General features: G+C 52.8%; 1 protein-coding gene across 4 annotated transcripts in view; it reads left to right on the plus strand.

Moving 5' to 3' along the window:
- LOC106034313 (protocadherin gamma-C5-like) overlaps positions 1-17,586 on the plus strand; it is a 184,988-nt gene that overhangs the window by 132,607 nt on the left and 34,795 nt on the right. The window contains exon 1 of one of the 4 annotated variants that reach the window (XM_066977062.1): positions 1,656-3,114. The exons of 2 other annotated variants lie outside the window; for them this stretch is intronic. In XM_066977062.1, coding sequence (XP_066833163.1) covers positions 1,693-3,114 — 1,422 coding nt within the window. In that variant the 5' untranslated portion in view covers positions 1,656-1,692. Of the gene's footprint in view, positions 1-1,655; positions 3,115-13,992; positions 16,576-17,586 lie in introns of those variants that run through there. One more of the 4 variants, XM_066977059.1, reaches the window with a different exon arrangement.

The raw sequence follows: 17,586 nt of genomic DNA on the forward strand, positions 1-17,586 counted from the left end.
ATGATGGACAGTGTCTTGGTGAGCACTTTGGTTGGTTCTCTTCAGATGGATCCTTTCTGGACCCATAGACTTGCATATGCCTAAGTGGTTTAGCAGGTTGCTGACCATTTACCCATGGATTATGAGGGCTTCATTCTGCTCCCCATTCCTAACTGAAGCAGATTTAGAGCCTGGAAAATAGTTGGGTCAATGTGGCTTTGGCTAGGGTATTCTTTGGTGTCATAACTGGTGCCAGGGTCTTTGCCATTTCTGTTCTGATCGTCATGTCCCTGTCCTTAGAGGCAATGAAGTTTCCCTGAGAATAAAGTATTTGGCAAAAAGTTCCTATGTAGGACAGGTCTCTGAGGTGAAAGGGTGCAGCTGGAGTCTCCACCATTTATGAAGGTGAAGGCAAAGAGGAGCAGAAGGGTGCTGTGGGAGCAGGTGTCCCCTGGAAATGCTAATCTAGAGCTAACTGAACCCAAATCATGATGTAATAACTATTAGCCATGAATGTGAATTTCTGTGTGGAACAAGATCCTCTAATTCTGCATGACAGATTCATGAAGATATGATTGATGCTTAGTGCTGGTTCCTGTTCTTTCTCAACTGAATGTACTTAGAGCTGTTTAATAACTGATCCAAAGTACTGCTTTTGTCTTGCACGTGCTGGAGTAATTTTCTGTGGGTCTCTGCTACCTTCACAGAGAATGCCATGGGGTTTTCTTCTGTTGTATGGGTAGGCATTTTTCTGGAAATCCATTTAAGTGAACAGAAGCAAAAACAGGTCTTCAGCTTTTGTGTTCTCCAAGACTGCATTTCTAGCGGGGGAAACTAATCAGCAGAGACTGCCCCCACTAGTTTCGTCAGTAGTAGTGATCTGGAGTGCGTGCACAGCCTGTTCAGAGAGCTGAGGGGGGCAGCTGTTCCCTCCCTAAGAGTGCTGCAGCAGCCTTTCATACGTGCTACACTGATTCATATCGTTTGTTGACATTGAAACAACAGCACAAATTACAACTAAACTGAATTTAGATGGTCATACATTGTTGGAAAGCTGAGGAAACTTTCAATCAGGGGAGGACGGCAAGAATAACATTTGAAATTCGTGAAGGACATGCTGCTCCTGCAGTACTGGGTTCAGAGGTCAAGTTTATACGAATAATTCTACTTCCCATACGGTAGAGCGAAAACAGCCAGAGTAACCCTCCACCATCACTCTTCTCATGAGTGGCCTGAAGACCAGAATGCATTCGCTCTTTTCCTCGAAGATGACAAGGTGTTGTGGATGCAAACGGACCGACCCGGGCCGCTTCGCAGGGGAATGTCCCGTGGCGCCGTGTCCGCGGGGGCCGAAGGTTTCCGCGGAAGAGGCAGGGCGGCGGCGCTCGGTGTGAGCCGTGCGTGCAGTGCCGGGCGGCGGCTGCGGGCGCCGCTGTTCACCACGGAGGAGAGGAAGGAGCGGAGCGCTGCAGCCAGCCCCGCCCGCTGCGGCCCGGCTCGCTCGCTCGCTGTGTCGGCGGCCGGGCGGGCTACGAGCGGCTCCGCGGTGCAGAGCTGAGCTGCAGCGAGGCGGAAGGACCGCGAGGTTGGAGCCGGGGCCAGAGCTGAAATAGGAGCCGGAGCGAGAGTCTGATCCAGAGCCGCAGGCGAAGACTCGGGTCGGAGGCGGGGAGCTGTCGGCGGGCGTCCGGTGGCGGCGGGGCCGTGGCGGAGATGTGGGCGGCGAGAGGAGGGCGCTGGGGCCGGAGGCAGCGAGCGCTGCTGTGCTGCGTGTTGGTGGCGGCGTGGGAGGCGGCGTGGGGGCAGCTGCGCTACTCGGTGCCCGAGGAGCTGCCCAAGGGCTCTTTCGTGGGCGACGTGGCCAAGGACCTGGCGCTGCAGCTGGCGGCGCTCCGCGACCGCGGCGCCCGAGTGGTGTCGGCAGATAGGACGCGGTATTTCGCTCTGCATGCGAACAGCGGCCACCTGGTGACGGCGGAGAGGCTAGACCGAGAGCAGCTGTGCGAGGGCATGCAGCGCTGCGTGCTGCGCTGTGAGGTGATCGTGGAGGGCGAGATGAAAGTTTACGAGATCGAAGTGGAAATCACGGACATTAACGACAACACGCCAAGCTTTAGCGAAGTTCAGATTGAGGAAACGCTAATCGAGACGACGGGACCTGGGACGCGTTTTCCCCTGTCTAAGGCTCACGACCCGGACGTGGGAGTGAATTCCCTGCAGAGCTACGAGCTGAGCGGCGACGAGCACTTCTCGCTGTCCGTGCAGGCGGGAGCCGACGGCGAGAAGCGTCCCGAGCTGGTGCTGGCCAAGGCGCTGGACCGGGAGGAGGCGGCGTTTCACGAGCTGGTGCTGAGGGCGAGCGACGGCGGCGAGCCTGCGCGGACGGGCACGGCGCTCATCCGCGTGTCTGTGCTGGACGCCAACGACAACGCGCCCGTGTTCAGCCAGGAGGTGTACGCGGTGCGCGTGCCCGAGGACGTGCCCGTTGGCTCCACGCTCCTCACCCTCACGGCCACCGACGCCGACGAGGGAATGAACGCGAACGTGAAATACTCATTTAAAGAGATTTCCCCGAAAGCCTCCAAGATCTTCCACCTGGATCCCGAGACGGGATCGATCAGGCTGGTGAGGAGCCTGGACTTCGAGGAAGGTGACTCCTACGAACTACAAGTGCAGGCACGGGACGGCGGTGGCCTATCCGACACGGCTGTAGTCTCGATCTCGGTGATCGACGTGAATGACAACGCGCCCGAGATTTCGATGAGGTCGGCGCTGAGCGAGATCTCGGAGGACGCGCCGTTGGGGACGGTGGTGGCCCTGCTGCACGTGCAGGACCGGGACTCGGGCGCCAACGGCGAGGTGCGGTGCTCGCTGGTCGGGGACGTGCCGTTCCGCCTGCGGAGCTCGGTGGGCAGCTACTACAGCGTGGTGACGGCGCGGGAGCTGGACCGGGAGGAGGTGTCGGAGTACAACGTGACGGTGCGGGCGGCGGACGGCGGGTCGCCGTCGCTTTGGAGCAGCGCGGTGCTGGCGCTGCGCGTGCTGGACGTGAACGACAACGCGCCGGTGTTCGCGGAGGCGCGCTACAGCGCCCGTCTGGCCGAGAACAACGCCGAGGGCGCGCTGGTGCTGACGGTGCGCGCGTGGGACGCGGACTGGGGGCAGAACGCGCGCGTGCGGTACCGGCTGGCGGAGGGGCGTGTGCGGGGCGCGCCGCTCTCGTCCTACGTGTCGGTGCAGGCGGAGACGGGCGCGCTGTACGCGCTGCGCTCGTTCGACTACGAGGAGGTGCGCGAGGTGGGGCTGTGGGTGCGGGCGGAGGACGGCGGCGCGCCGGCGCTGAGCAGCAACGTGTCGGTGCGGCTGCTGATCGTGGACGAGAACGACAACGCGCCGCAGGTGCTGTACCCGCCGGCGGCGGCGGCGGCGGCGGCTCCGGGCGCGGGCTGGACGGGCGTGGAGCTGGCGCCGCGCTCGGCGGAGCCCGGCGCGCTGGTGGCCAAGGTGGTGGCGGTGGACGCGGACGCGGGGCAGAACGCGTGGCTGTCCTACGAGCTGGCCAAGGCGACGGAGCCGGGGCTCTTCCGCGTGGGGCTGCACAGCGGCGAGGTGCGCACGGCGCGCTCGCCGCTGGCCCGCGACGCGCCCAGGCACAGCCTGGTGGTGGTGGTGAAGGACCAGGGCCGGCCGGCGCTGTCGGCCACGGCCACGCTGACGGTGGTGCTGGCCGAGAGCGTGGCCGAGCTGCTCTCGGAGCTGGGCAGCGCGGCGGCGCCGGCCGAGCCCGCCGGCAGCCTGACGCGCTGGCTGGTGCTGGCCGTGGCGGCCGTGTCCTGCCTCTTCCTCGCCTTCCTGCTGCTGCTGCTGGCGCTGCGCCTGCGGCGCTGGCGCCGCTCGCAGCTGCTGCCGCCGGCCAGCGGCGCCTTGCGCGGCGTCCCGGCCTCGCACTTCGTGGGCATCGACGGCGTCCGCGCCTTCCTGCACTCCTACTCGCACGAGGTGTCGCTCACCGCCGACTCGCGCAAGAGCCAGCGGCGCTGGGCGGCCGACAGCTGCTGCAACACCCTCCCGGCCCGGCCGCCGCCCGACAAGGCCGCGCCGCTGCTCGGGGACGACGCTGCCGGCGCCCGCGGCGCACAGCCCGACGCCCTCCCGGTGAGTGGCTCTAGCTGAGTCACTCGAGTCCCTCCCTCCGCGCTCGCCTCCTTCTCTCACGTTTTGTTCTCTCGCTGCTCACGCCTCTTACCGAGATGAAAGACGTGTGAGATTGCCACAGAGGTGCTGGGTTTGACAGAATCTCTGAGTAATGAGTTGTGCTTGAACATTGACCTCTCAAGAATGGAACAATGTTTGCTAGCAGGCACAGTGTGTGGCAACAGAGCCATTGTGTGTTCATGCTTTCAATTTCATGCAGCATAATATTTGCCAAGATAAAATAATGAGGTGTGAAGGGTGAAAGTGAAGTCCTTTTTGTGTTCTGTGGGTTTCATGATTTTGCCTTGTGTGTTGACAGTGTCTATATTGGGCTTTAGTATCATAGAGAACCCTTAAAAGTCTGTTATGTATGTTACCTTTTGGATCGGGGGAGCTGTTTTCATAAAGAACAGGAACTTTGGCTGCTTTCACAGCAACAAATTTGTTGTGCTTAAGCTTCCTTAATATGTCACTGGATGAGCCATTCTTGGCAGTGGCCAACGTATGGCTAGAATGTTATTGTCCATGGTGCAAGCGAAGGCTGTAAATGCAGAGCAAGGATGGTGAGCAGCTGGTTGTGAATGTGGAAAATAGGTGGATTAATGGATATTTTCTTTAGGCAAAGATTTGATTTTATAGTTTGTGCAAAGGCCTTCAGCACCTATACACAATTTTATTGTGGGTTTGCTGCCTTGAAAGTCAACTGTAATCCCCTGATGATAAAATGTTTTGCAGAAAAACTGTGTATGTAGAGTGATGATGCCTGTGTATAATGGTTTATAATTCCTGTTTGAATTCATATTAATCCATCCGTATCTAAGTTGTGAAATAGTGTTTCTTTGTAGCCATATTTCAGTTTTTAGGCCTTTTTCCAAATAAGGTTGTGCTTCGTGTTTCCCATTTCTGGGTACACCTTTTTCTTTTGAAAATACCAGTGCTGCATTTCAGGAAACCCTTACTTCCCTTAACAAGATCCTAACAACCATCTGAAGATATTTTTTTTTTATATTAGGGAAATGAAACAGAAGCTAAAAGTGAATTTCTCTTCATTGCTCTGAAGACTTGGCATGCAAAATGTCACAAAGTAAAGTCTTCACATTTACAGTTTCATATTTATTGGAGACAAGAGGGACACTTCTAAGAGAAATTAAAGAGAACTGATTAGCTTTTCCTAAAATTTCCTAAAAAGTCCCATTGTGTGTAGTCCAGAGGAAGACTTCAGGGCCTTGCTTGCAGCTTAAAACCTCGGTGTCTTTCCAGTACTCTGGGGAGGAATTTTGGTGCCTGCCGAGAAGACCGTGCCACCCTCCCAGAGAAATTCCTTACCACACATTCTCTTTGAATGCTTTCTCGTGCTGCTTATCTGATTGCATCTTTTCCTGGTGTTTCATCTATGTATGTAGGCTGACTTCAATTTAGCAGCATAGCTGTGTTGAGCAATGTGCTACGTGTTCATGGGCCTTGCTCCCATGAAGCAATAGCAGGGTATTTCAACAGAGTTGGAGCTGGGGTGGAAGGCTGGAGATGTGAGGGTACCTGTGTGTTCTCTTCCATTTTTGTTTCCCCAGAATGGATGTATACATGATGTTAGTGGAAGAGGAATGTATGCGTGGAGCAGCGCATGTGCTTATAGGAGGGGGAGATTCCCCTCCAAAAGTTTCTGATGACCCAGTCTCTGGTGGAGTCTCCTCTCTCTCTTTCCTCTTAGATCATTAGTATGCTTTTGAAACTGCTGGGCACATATACCTCCCTTCTTGGTATTCCTTGATGGTGTGGCTGTGGTGTGTGGTATAGGGAAATGGTTCAATGAACTTGTCTTCTGGTGAGATGTGTTTGCAGATTCTGAGGATGAAAGTAAAGCATTGAAGTTCTGAAAGTTTTGAGGTGAGAGTGTAAGGGAACTCTGTGTCTGCAGCTGTAGAAGAACAGATGCCCATCTCCCTGCTTGTTGTAGTTATTCCATTAGGCATACAGCTGTGGTTCATGCAATTCGAAGTCTTTCTGATGAATAGGTTTTGCATTTGAAATGCTATTTTTCCTGTGTTGGAAGCTTCAGGAAGACCTTCTGGGGAATTCATTCCCTACTATCTACCTTATATGCCCTACTACTATGAATACTGAAAAATGTCCATGTGTGTAACTTAGCTGCGTATTGTCTATTCTCTTCATGTTTATATTGCATCATGATAAAGTGGTGAAAAGAAAATTTTCTTTGGAGCCATCCATAGTGTAGTCTTTGTGCAGATTGTGGAGAAAAGGGCTGGCCAATTGGTCTTTTGATGATGTTGTTCAGACTTTCATGAAGAGGGAAGGCAATTGTAACATTTGGGAGTAGTTTGGGAATTCTTCATGTGTGAAGTGCTCTTGGAGGCTTTGATTTCTCATGATCTTTGAACATTGACCTTTCAGGAATAGAGCTGGAAGTGTCTTTGCAAGCAGGCACATATGATGAGAGCAGACGTGTTGCAGGTCCATCACTTGAATCTCATTAAGCATACTGCTTGGGCAGAGCAAAGAAGAACATCTGTAAAGTGATCGGGAAGTCCTTCACTTCTGTAGTTTTCACATTTTTGACTTGTTCATTGTTACTGTCTAAATTGGGCCTCAGTGTGGCAGAGGACCTTTAAAAGATTGTAGGATCTGCAAGAAATGTGGGGTTGAGGTAGCTGATTCCATACAGAGCTTGAATGTTTACAGCTTTACTAAGTTTCCTTAAAATGTCACTGAATGGAATGCCCTTGGCAGTGTCTGAGTTCTGTTGCTGCTCTGAGAAGATACTGCCGGTGCCTGTGATGCACACCCTAATACCCTCATGGTGAATCACTCTCACGGTGCCTCTTGAGTCCCTCCCTTCACACTCTCTTTCTCGGGCTTTTTTGTCTCTCTCCCCATGTGTTTACTCTCCTGCACTCTTCCTCAAGGTGTCCTTTGTGAGCATGGGCTGTTGGCAGGAGAGCTTTGCCCCTAATGTCCCTAATTCACTCCGAGTATTGCCGCGCTCTCTGCTGGGCAGCGTTCCAGACGGGGTGGCACTGCAAGTTATGTTGATATTTCTCACCATGAAGGGTTAATCATTTGCATGTTGACTACCACTCTACAGCTTGTTCTGTGTCCTTGACCACTTCTGCCTGTAACATCGCATGATCTGCCTTTGCTAAGGATTGAATGTTGATGCCAGCACTGTGTGAGGTGCACAGTAGCATGCATTCCTATTAGCGATACAGCTTAGAAGGTTTTTGTTTTTGTTTTTGTTTTTGTTTTTGTTTTTGTTTTTGTTTTTGTTTTTGTTTTTGTTTTTGTTTTTAATGTAGTCTTCACCAGCTGGGTGAGGCTTACTCTTCAGATGTGGACTAGGAGACTAATAGAGGTGTTATCTTATAGAGCTCGATAGCTGAAGCGCTTTTTGCAAGTCTGGCGTTTGGTTGTCTAATCATCAATTAATGAAAGCCCAAATTTTGAGCAGCAGGATGCCTTGCTTTTGGCATCAATACAGTGGATGGTAAACCAAGTCACCTTTCCCTTCACATGTGAGGTAACAGTTGTATTTTGTTAACAGCTTTACCACTGGTGTCCTTCACTTTCATGTCATTTCATAATGGTTGGACAGGTGAATATATGACATCTCTGTAAAGACAAGGCAGATGACAGAGTTCACTCCACTTTTATTTTACCTGTGTAGACCACAGGTGTCCTAGCTCTCCTCTCCTCTCCTCTCCTCTCCTCTCCTCTCCTCTCCTCTCCTCTCCTCTCCTCTCCTCTCCTCTCCTCTCCTCTCCTCTCCTCTCCTCTCCTCTCCTCTCCTCTCCTCTCCTCTCCTCTCCTCTCCTCTCCTCTCCTCTCCTCTCCTCTCCTCTCCTCTCCTCTCCGCTCCGCTCCGCTCCGCTCCGCTCCGCTCCGCTCCTCCCCTCCCCTCCCCTCCCCTCCCCTCCCCTCCCCTCCCCTCCCCTCCCCTCCCCTCCCCTCCCCTCCCCTCCCCTCCCCTCCCCTCCCCTCCCCTCCCCTCCCCTCTCCCCTCCCCTCATTACTGTGTATGTAAGTACCTAGCGGCATAACCTCAAACTGATTCTTTCACTTCTTTAGGTTTCATGTTTTTTCTGTGTTGTTGTTTGTTTATTTTCAAGGACTAATGCTGGGGCCTCAATGTGTCTGATAATCCTTCAAAGATTGGAAGATCTTTTATAACTGTAGGACTAGGGAAACAGTGTTGCTGGTCCATCATTTGATTTTTTTTCACAATGTCATGGTAAACCAAAGAAGAATGTCTGTAGAGTGATAGTGAAGTCCTTCACTTGTGTAGTTTTCACATTTTTGTCTTGTTTGTTGCCAGCATCTAAACTGGGCTTCAGCATAGCAGAGAACCCTTAAAAGACTGGAAGATCTGTTAGTATTGTGGACCTATGGGAGCTGACATATGTACCTTGAATGTTTGCAGCTGTCATGATTTTGATATACTTAAGTTTCCTTAAAATTCCACTGAATGAAATGCTCTTGCTGTGTGTGATATGTGGCCAAAAGTTGGATACTGGTTGTGAATGCTGAGCAAGGAGGGTGAGAGGCTGGTGTCAGACTTGGAGAATAACTTGGTCAACATAGTTTGGGCTGGACAACAGTATGATTTCATAGTTAATGCCAAGGCCTCTGCCATTTATGCTACGATTCTGGTTTCCTTGTGCTGAAAGGCAAATAATCCTTAGATAATAAAGAGTTTGAATAAAAACTGTGCATTTAGAACAATGATGCATAGGTAGAATGGCTTGTAATTCTTGCATGAAACCTCATTTCTCTATCCATCTCTTTCAATAACATTGCTATATAGAGTTTTTTCTTTGTTGTAATTACATATCTAGGCCTTTGTTTCCAGGAAGGCTGTGGTTTCATGTTCATGTCTATAGTGCAGTCCTTGTGCATGTGGTGGAGAAACAGGCTGGGGAATTGCTCCTTTGCTGATGTTAGCAGAGCCAGGTATCTTCCTGATAGCACATGTGCCTGATGAGTCGGGTAAGATTGTCTTGAAACAGAATCTTAATGGCCCTCTGTTTGACTGCTTCTCCTTTACAATCTTCTTGACCTTTATGATTCTTCATGATAAAGTGTTGAGCAAAGAAATCTCTGCATCTGTCCATGCTGTGGTCTTTGAGCATGTGGTGGAGAAACGGTTTGCACAACTGGTCCTTTGACAATGTCTGTTTGCCTGCTACGAAGATGAAAGGCAATTGTGAATGTTGTGAGGATCTGAGAATGCCTCAATAGTGTTGTGTGTGAAGAGCTCTTGGAGGAAACAGATGTATTTTGCTGCTTCACGGTCTTTTAACATTGACCTATCAAGGATGGAGCTGGTCATGCATTTACTGACAGACATGCTGTAGCAGCAGCCATGCTGCAGGTTCACCACTTTCATTTCTTGTTGTGCTGTCTCTGGACAGATAGAAGGCTGATGTCTGGAGAGAGACAGGGCATGTGAAAGAGTTCAGTGTGTTCTAATTTTAAACACATAGAAGGGAGGCGTTAACATTCACTTTATCATAGTTGTTATATTGCATTTTCCTTTTTGCCTTGTCCAAATTACTTTGACTACCTCTGGCTAGGAAGGAACCTCTGGAAGGATCCTTCTGTGACTTTGCTGTCTACTGGTTACCCTTATTATGCTCACATGTACCTACTGACATAATCTGCAATAGGAAACTCTGATTCCTTCACATCTGCAGGTTTCAGGTTTTGGCCTTCATGTTGTCAGGGTCTAAAACTGGTCCTCCATGTGGCTGATAATCTTTCAAAGCTTGGAAAACCTATTATAACTGTAGGCCTTGGGGAAGCAGTCCTATGGGGATACATACTTTGAATGTTTACAGCTATCAAGACAGCTCAATATAGTTTGATATACTTATGTTTCCTACAATGTCACTAAGTGAAATGTTCTTGCTGAGGGGTGACATACAGCCAAAAGATGTCCATGGCCAAAAGTTGTCCGTGGTGCAACTAAAAGCTGTGTATGCAGAGCAAGGAGGGCGAGAGACTGGATTTGAATCTAGAAAGTAGGTGGATCTACAGTGATGTTGTTTGGACAGTGGTTTGATTTTGTACTGGTACCAAGGCCTGTTCCATTTACAGTGTGATCTTTGTTTTCTGGACCTGAAGGAAATGTTAATTGGTTATTGGTGTAAAAACCATGTATGTACAATGATGCTTTAATGGGTAGAACTGCTTACAATTCCATTGTGAAAACTTGTGTATCCATCCATATCTCGTCATAACATTGTGATGGATAGCTTCTCTGTAGACATAATTATGTTTTCTGATCTTTGTTTCCAGGAAGGTTGTGCTTCATGTTTCCCATTTCTGGATAGGGCTTTGGCATTTGAAAATGCTAGAGTTGTACTGCAGGAAATCCTTACCTCCTTTGAAAAGGTCCTTTCAAACATCTGAAGACAAATTTTTGTGTATGAAGGAAATGAAACAGAAGCTAAAGCTGAATCTCTCTTCATTTCTTGCAAGAGTTAGCATGAGAAAAGGCCCTGTATTAAGGCCTTTCCATTTATAGTTTTATAATCATTGGAGATGAGCAGGCCACAGAGTAGAAAAATTGATGAGAGAGGATGAACTTTTGTTAAAAGTCCCCTCCTGTGTTGTCCAGAGGAAGACTTGAAGGCTTTGCTTGCAGCTTAAGACCTCAGTGAGTTCCAGGTGATCTGAGGATGAACTTTGGTGCCCACAGTGAAGACTGCGATGCCCTGGTGACCTTCTGTGTTGAGTCTCAAGTGTTTCAACAAAATCTGTTTGTGGAAAAATGATGCAGGGGTCACTTTCTTCATTTAACATTCTTTAGGATGTATATAAGCCATTATATGAAGTGAATGCAGAGCCTCATTTGCCTGTGCCTGCTTTAGGCAAGTCTTCTACTTACCTTATGGATGAATGTTCTTCATACAATGTGTTCCTCAGCCAGTTGTGACAGAAGGGTTGTTCTCAGAATGCAATGTGTGTTTGCCACATGGGACATGGTGCTTTCCTCAGCCATGAGACCATTCCCAGGCATTACTGTGAGTTCCTTGTTGCCTGTGGGAATTCCCCAGTTTTGGTCAAAAGTGAGCTCCAAGGTCTGCGTGGAGGAAGAGGGTGGAAGAACCAAATTAGTTGTTGGCAGATGTAAAATTCTAAGATACTTGTGGTTGGGTACGGGTGCACTTCTTGACCTTGATGGCAACTCAACAGTGTGCTGTCCCAAACGTGCTTAACTGTACTGTGAGTGGATTCAAAAAACTGCATGTTTGTACACTAAATGTTGTGGTTATATAAGGCTATAAGCCTCTTCTCAGTCCTTGAAAGTGGGTTGAAGTGTTAGGAATCGAGCCAGGGGATTTAATTTATTTTCCTATTTCACTGAATCTCTGAGGTCTTGATTGAAAATGAGGTCATGGAAGATGTTTCAATTTCAGAGGTTACCAGTGCTGAACAAGCCCTTGGGAATCCTCTTGCACATCTCTCCCATTTTTGTCAGTCCCCACATCCTTGGGGAGCAGTCAAAGCTAGCATCCGTGGCATCCATAGAGCAGAAGACATTGTACTTTATTGCTGGGGCCATGTCCACACACCAGAATAATCCAGCAGTGGGTTTGACCTTTTTGTGGGGTCTGGGTCTAAACCCCAGAGTCATGAAGCTGTGTGATATATCTTGTATGTATGACTGTGCTCAAGAAAGCTGAACAATTCAGGAATGGAAGTGATGCAGAGTATTTTTGCAGTTTCCTTTGGGCAGCATTACAGGTTACAGATGGGGTGGCAGTGCAAGGCACGTGGAAATACTCTTCTGTGAAGGGTTAATGATTTGCACTTTGATTGCCACCTTGCAGCTCTTTCAGTATCCTTGTCTACTCTTACCTGCAGCAACATGTGATCCATTAACGGTAAGGACTGAAAATTGATGCAAGTGATGTATGAGGCGTACACTAGCATGCATTCTTAATAGCATTGTGGGTTATAAATGTTTCTTTCTACTTCTGTGCTCCTCACCAGCCAGTGAGGAGCCCCTTTATGTGGCTACGGGAATGGCCTTGCTGACTGAAGAAGCCTGTCTACACAGCGACCTTGTTGATAGTTTTGTCAAAGCAGGTTAAATCTCCCAGGGATCATTACTGTGACCCTCTTGTGTGTGTCTCTCCGACTGAAGAAGAGTGTGGCTATTTCTTTGTGAGAATGGTCTTGTTTGCCAGGCAGAGTGTGTTCACACAGTGGCGTTTTGGCCTCTTCTATGATAGAAGGATTACTCCACAAGCAATTGTTTCTTGATGACTACGGAATAGTCTTGTGAAGGAGAAGCTGAGTCCTGCAGTCTGCATCTTTATATCTTATAAGGGTGCTGCAAGAGACTCTCTTGTAAGATATAAATCAGGAAATGAGTTATCACTGGGACCCTGGAAATGAGCACAGTAGTCACTGATGGAGTCATGTTTTAGAGCAATCTCAGTACTCTTGTTTAGAGCAATTGGAGAGTCAGGAAAATCCATTGTATTTGTAGTTTTCCAAATCTGTGGTCTGTATAGAGCTTGAGATGATTCTCTCGCTCATATTGTGTCGAGGGTCATGAACGAAGCTTTGCTAGCTTTCAGGGCCTTCCATTCCATAATTTCCTTTGACTTCTGAAAAGAGGCAGCGCTATCATAAAAATGGGTCTTGAGGAAGATTAAATACTTTTTCATAAGTGTTGCACTCAAGTGAGTTGAATCCTTTCCATTTTCAGAGCCCCGCACTCCCAGAATGCTCTATGTGTTTTTGGTGCAAATTGCATGTCACTGTGTTTGTGTCATCAATAAACGTCCTTCTCTAGTGTTGCCTGTCTTCAAAGCCTGAGACTTTGTCTAGTGACTTTTTTTGACATCTTCTTTTCTACAAGTGTCTGACCATGCTCGGAAAGGTAGCTGACATATTGCATATGCATCAGGCACCATCACAGGGTAGCATACAATTGCTTTTCTTCACAACCACTGAAACAGCACACTGGTGATAGAAGTATGCCAGTACATTGGGTACATTTTTGCTGACCATCTATGTTCTTACATCAACTTTCTCACTCCGTTCACAAAGAGAAGCACTTTTGAAAACCAGATTTAACAGGGCTGTCTTCATTCTGCTGGAGTAGGAAGTGGTGGTGATCTCACTGATTTGTAAAACCGGGAGCATGTGCTGATGCTGCTTTTGTAGAGAATAAAGCTTGCCGTGTTCTCCTGTAGTCCCAGTCACTATGACAGATACATAAAATGAAATGGATATAACCAAGAAGCTCCTGAAAGAAAACATCGTACACGGTGGATCTGGTGCTCTCTTTCTACAACACCTTTTCTTCAGAAGTACTTTGTTGCTGCTACTAGTCATAGCTGATAGAAATGAAATGCGAGAGCTGGGGGAAGACAACCCTCAGCAGTAGCGGAAACTCCTGAAAGGTGTCGGCTTTCCCTTACAGTGCGTCTGGCTGTTCTTACCTGTGCTCTGGTGTGCAATGTCCGCGCGCTGCTCCGCTGCTCGGTAATACGCTCCCCAGCCAGACTCCTCACTTCCACAGCCGAACAGAGCTGCTCGCCTCGCCTTCCGCGCGGTGGCAGAAACCCGGCAGAACCCGACGATGAATCGCGCTCCCGCTAGCTGCCGGCGCCGCCTGCTGTCAGCGCGCCTCGGCGAGCAGCGGCCGGGACCCGGGGTGCGCGGGCAGCAGCCGGCTGCGGTGGCGCCGCGGGGCCTCCGGGTGCCGCTGTTGGCCGCCGCCGCCGCCTCCTGCCCCCGCCGGCTGCTCGCTCGCCCGGCGCCGCCAGAGCGGGAGCGGCGCGGGCAGCAGAGAGGCGGGGAGCGGCGTCCGAGCCGGTGCCCAGATCGCTGCGCTCCGGCGGTGTCGGCGCTCGGGGCGGGCAGCGCCCGGCAGGAGCGGCGGCGGAGGGGGGGGTGGAAGGAGCGCGGCGAGCGCTGCTGCGAATGGCAGGCGGGCGGCGGAGGAATCGGCGGCGAGCGGGCGGGCAGGGGCTGCTACCCGCTTTGCTCCTGTGCTGCTGCTGCTGCTGCTGCTGCCGGGCGGCGCCGGAGCGGCTCCGCTACGCGATCCCCGAGGAGCTGAGCAGGGGCTCGCTGGTGGGGCCGCTGGCGCGGGACGTGGGGCTGAGCCCGGCCGAGCTGCCGGCACGCCGGCTGCGGATCAGCTCGGAGAAGCACTACTTCGCCGTCAGCGGGGAGAACGGGAACCTGTACGTGAGCGAGAGGCTGGACCGGGAGGAGCTGTGCGGCGAGTCGGCGTCCTGCTCCGTCAGTTTCGAGGTGGTGGTGCAGAACCCGCTGAACGTTTTCCACGTCGAAGTGGCCATCCAGGACGTTAACGACAACGCGCCGCGCTTCTTGCGAGACCGCATCCAGCTGGAAATCAACGAGCTGACTTCTCCCGGCGCCCGCTTTTCCTTGGGTATCGCCGAAGACCCAGACGTGGGGCCGAACTCCCTGCAGGGCTACGAGCTGGAGGCCAACGGGTACTTCGCGGTGGAAGTGAGGGAGAGGCAGGACGGCAGCAAGTTCGCGGAGCTGGTGCTGCGCCGCGCGCTGGACCGGGAGCGCGAACCGAGCCTGCGCCTGGTGCTGACGGCGCTGGACGGCGGGGAGCCGCCCCGGAGCGGCACCGCCCAGCTCTGCATCAACGTCACCGATGCCAACGACAACGCGCCCGTGTTCGCGCAGGAGCGGTACCGGGTTAGCCTGCGGGAGGACACGCCGCCGGGCTCCGTGGTGCTGCACGTCTCGGCCTCTGACAGCGATGAGGGCAGCAACGCCCGCATCACCTACGGCTTCGCAGAAATGCCGGCCAAGGTGCTGCAGAAGTTCGCGGTGGCTGCAGAGAACGGGACGGTGACGCTGCGAGAGGCGCTGGACTTCGAGGACACGCGGGGCTACACGCTGCTGGTAGAGGCGCGGGACGGGGGCGGCCTGGTGGCGCACTGCGAAGCGGAGCTGGAGGTTCTCGACGTGAACGACAACGCGCCCGAGGTGACGCTGACGTCGGTGTCGAGCCCGGTGCCCGAGGACGCGGCGCCCGGCACCGTCGTGGCGCTGCTCAAAGTGCGGGACCGGGACTCCGGTGAGAACGGTCAGGTGTGGTGCGAGCTGTCGGGCGAGGCGCCGCTGTCCATCGTGGCGTCGTCGGGCGGCTCGTACAAGGTGGTGACGGCGGGCGCGCTGGACCGGGAGCAGGCGGCCGAGTACCGGGTGACGGTGATGGCCAGGGACCGCGGCAGCCCGGCGCTGTCGAGCCGCGCGGCACTGGTGCTGGAGGTGTCGGACGTGAACGACAACGCGCCGGTGTTCGAGGAGGCCGCCTACAGCGCCTACGTGGCGGAGAACAACGAGGCGGGCGCGCCGGTGCTGCGGGTGCGCGCGCGGGACGCGGACGCGGGTGCCAACGGGCGCGTGAGCTACTGGCTGGCGGGCGACGGCGCGGGCGCGGCGGCGCCGTACGTGTCGGTGGAGGCGCGGAGCGGCGCGGTGTACGCGCAGCGCTCCTTCGATTACGAGCAGTGCCGCGAGTTCGCAGTGGCGGTGCGGGCGCAGGACGGCGGGACGCCGGCGCGCAGCGCGACGGCGACGGTGCGCGTCTTCGTGCTGGACCGCAACGACAACGCGCCGCGGGTGCTGTGGCCGGCGGCGGCGGGCGGGGCGGCGAGCGGCGGCGCGGGCGCGAGCGCGGTGCCGTTCGAGGTGGTGCCGCGCTCGGCCGAGGCCGGCTACCTGGTGGCTAAGGTGGTGGCGGTGGACGCGGACGCGGGGCGCAACGCGTGGCTGTCCTACGAGCTGGTGCAGGCGCCGGAGCCGGGGCTCTTCCGCGTGGGGCTGCACAGCGGCGAGGTGCGCACGGCGCGGGCCGTGTCGGAGCGGGACGCGGCGAAGCAGCGGCTGGTGGCCGTGGTGAAGGACCACGGGCAGCCGGCGCTGTCGGCCACGGCCACGCTGCACGTGGTGTTGGCCGAGAGCTTGCAGGAGGCGCTGCCGGAGCTGAGCGACAAGGCTGCCGAATCCGAGCTGACTTCAGATCTAAACCTCGTTCTGGTGGTGGCGCTCACTTTGGTGTCCTTGCTGTTCGTTTTCACAGTCATGTTGGTAGTGTTCTTCAAGTGCCGACGGGCCAGGAGCCCCCCCATTTTCCTAACTTCCGATAAGGAACTCTATTCCAGCCTGGGCCCCAAAGCACCCTACAACTATTGCAGCAGCACGCTGCCCTTGCCCTACTCCTACGAGGTGTGTTTGGCCTCCGAATCGGGCCAGAAGGACTTCACGTTTCTGAGACCGGGCGCGGCAGCACTGCCTGACCATGTCTTGGCGGGGGACCTTGGCCCAGGAGGCTCCTCCGGGAAGGACCCTCCCAGCCCAGAGAGTTCGGCAGAGGTGAGCTGCTGTCCCGGGTCCTTCTCTGTGTACTCGTCCGGTCTTTCCCCTTCCCCTGTCGCTCTGTTCTGCCTTGGGTGTGAGTTTCAGCGAGCCTGGGTGGTAGCGTGAACACAGTATGGAGTGATGGCACAAGGGTCCTGGGGCACAAAGCTGAGACAATCCTTTCGTCTGGGTTTAGTGAATGCTTCATTTAGTGTCTCTAAAGTGCCCTATGTGAGCACTTTGTGAAATTGATGTATGGTCTATTGCGGGCTTTGCACTTAGGAGGACAACAACTCCAGGACAACAACTCCAGTCCTCTTGTCTGTTTTCCTTTCCAGCTCCATTCTTTGCTCTCTCTGAAACATTCATAAGGAAGATGTTGTGCGCACGTATGATTTAACGTTTCCCCTCCATCCCGCATTCACCGGAGACCCAGGGCTGTTGCTCAGAGCCCGGAGCCGAGCAGAAAGCGTTTTGGGTCTGCTGCTGCCGCAGGCTCCTCAGGAGCCCCGGTGGGACCAGAAATAGGGACGGGCTGAGCCGCTCTGCCCGGGATTTCTCTTGAACTCGCCCCTGAAGTAATTCCCTGTGCAGGGGGAAGGTGCCTTCCCCTTTGCTGCTGCATAGTTCTGGTCCTCTTCCTTCAAATGGTGTTTTCAGGAGCTCCGAGGATGTTGCTTTTAATAGTCTGGTTTCCCATCAAAGTGAAGGGGATGTAACGTCCGCAGATCACTCGAAATATGAAAGATGGAAATGCTGGGTCTTCAGCGCCTTTCCTGAATAGGGAGATCTCTTGGCTGTACTCGACACTCTGCATCTTGGCTGACTACTGCCAGGACAAAGTACTTTGGGTAGGGCTCGCATGTGTACCCATATGAGGAAAAACTTTTTACGAATTGCGATATATATGTTAGAAAAATTGCTCAGCGAGAATTTATGAAAGACTTGAATGCATTAGGAAAAGAGGCAGTAAGGGGAAAAAAGATTCAGAACTTATTTCAAAGTAAATAAGCGGCTGCAGACTAT

Source organism: Anser cygnoides, chromosome 14, assembly GCF_040182565.1.
Source record: "Anser cygnoides isolate HZ-2024a breed goose chromosome 14, Taihu_goose_T2T_genome, whole genome shotgun sequence".
In the NCBI taxonomy this organism is placed as follows: Eukaryota; Metazoa; Chordata; class Aves; order Anseriformes; family Anatidae; genus Anser; species Anser cygnoides.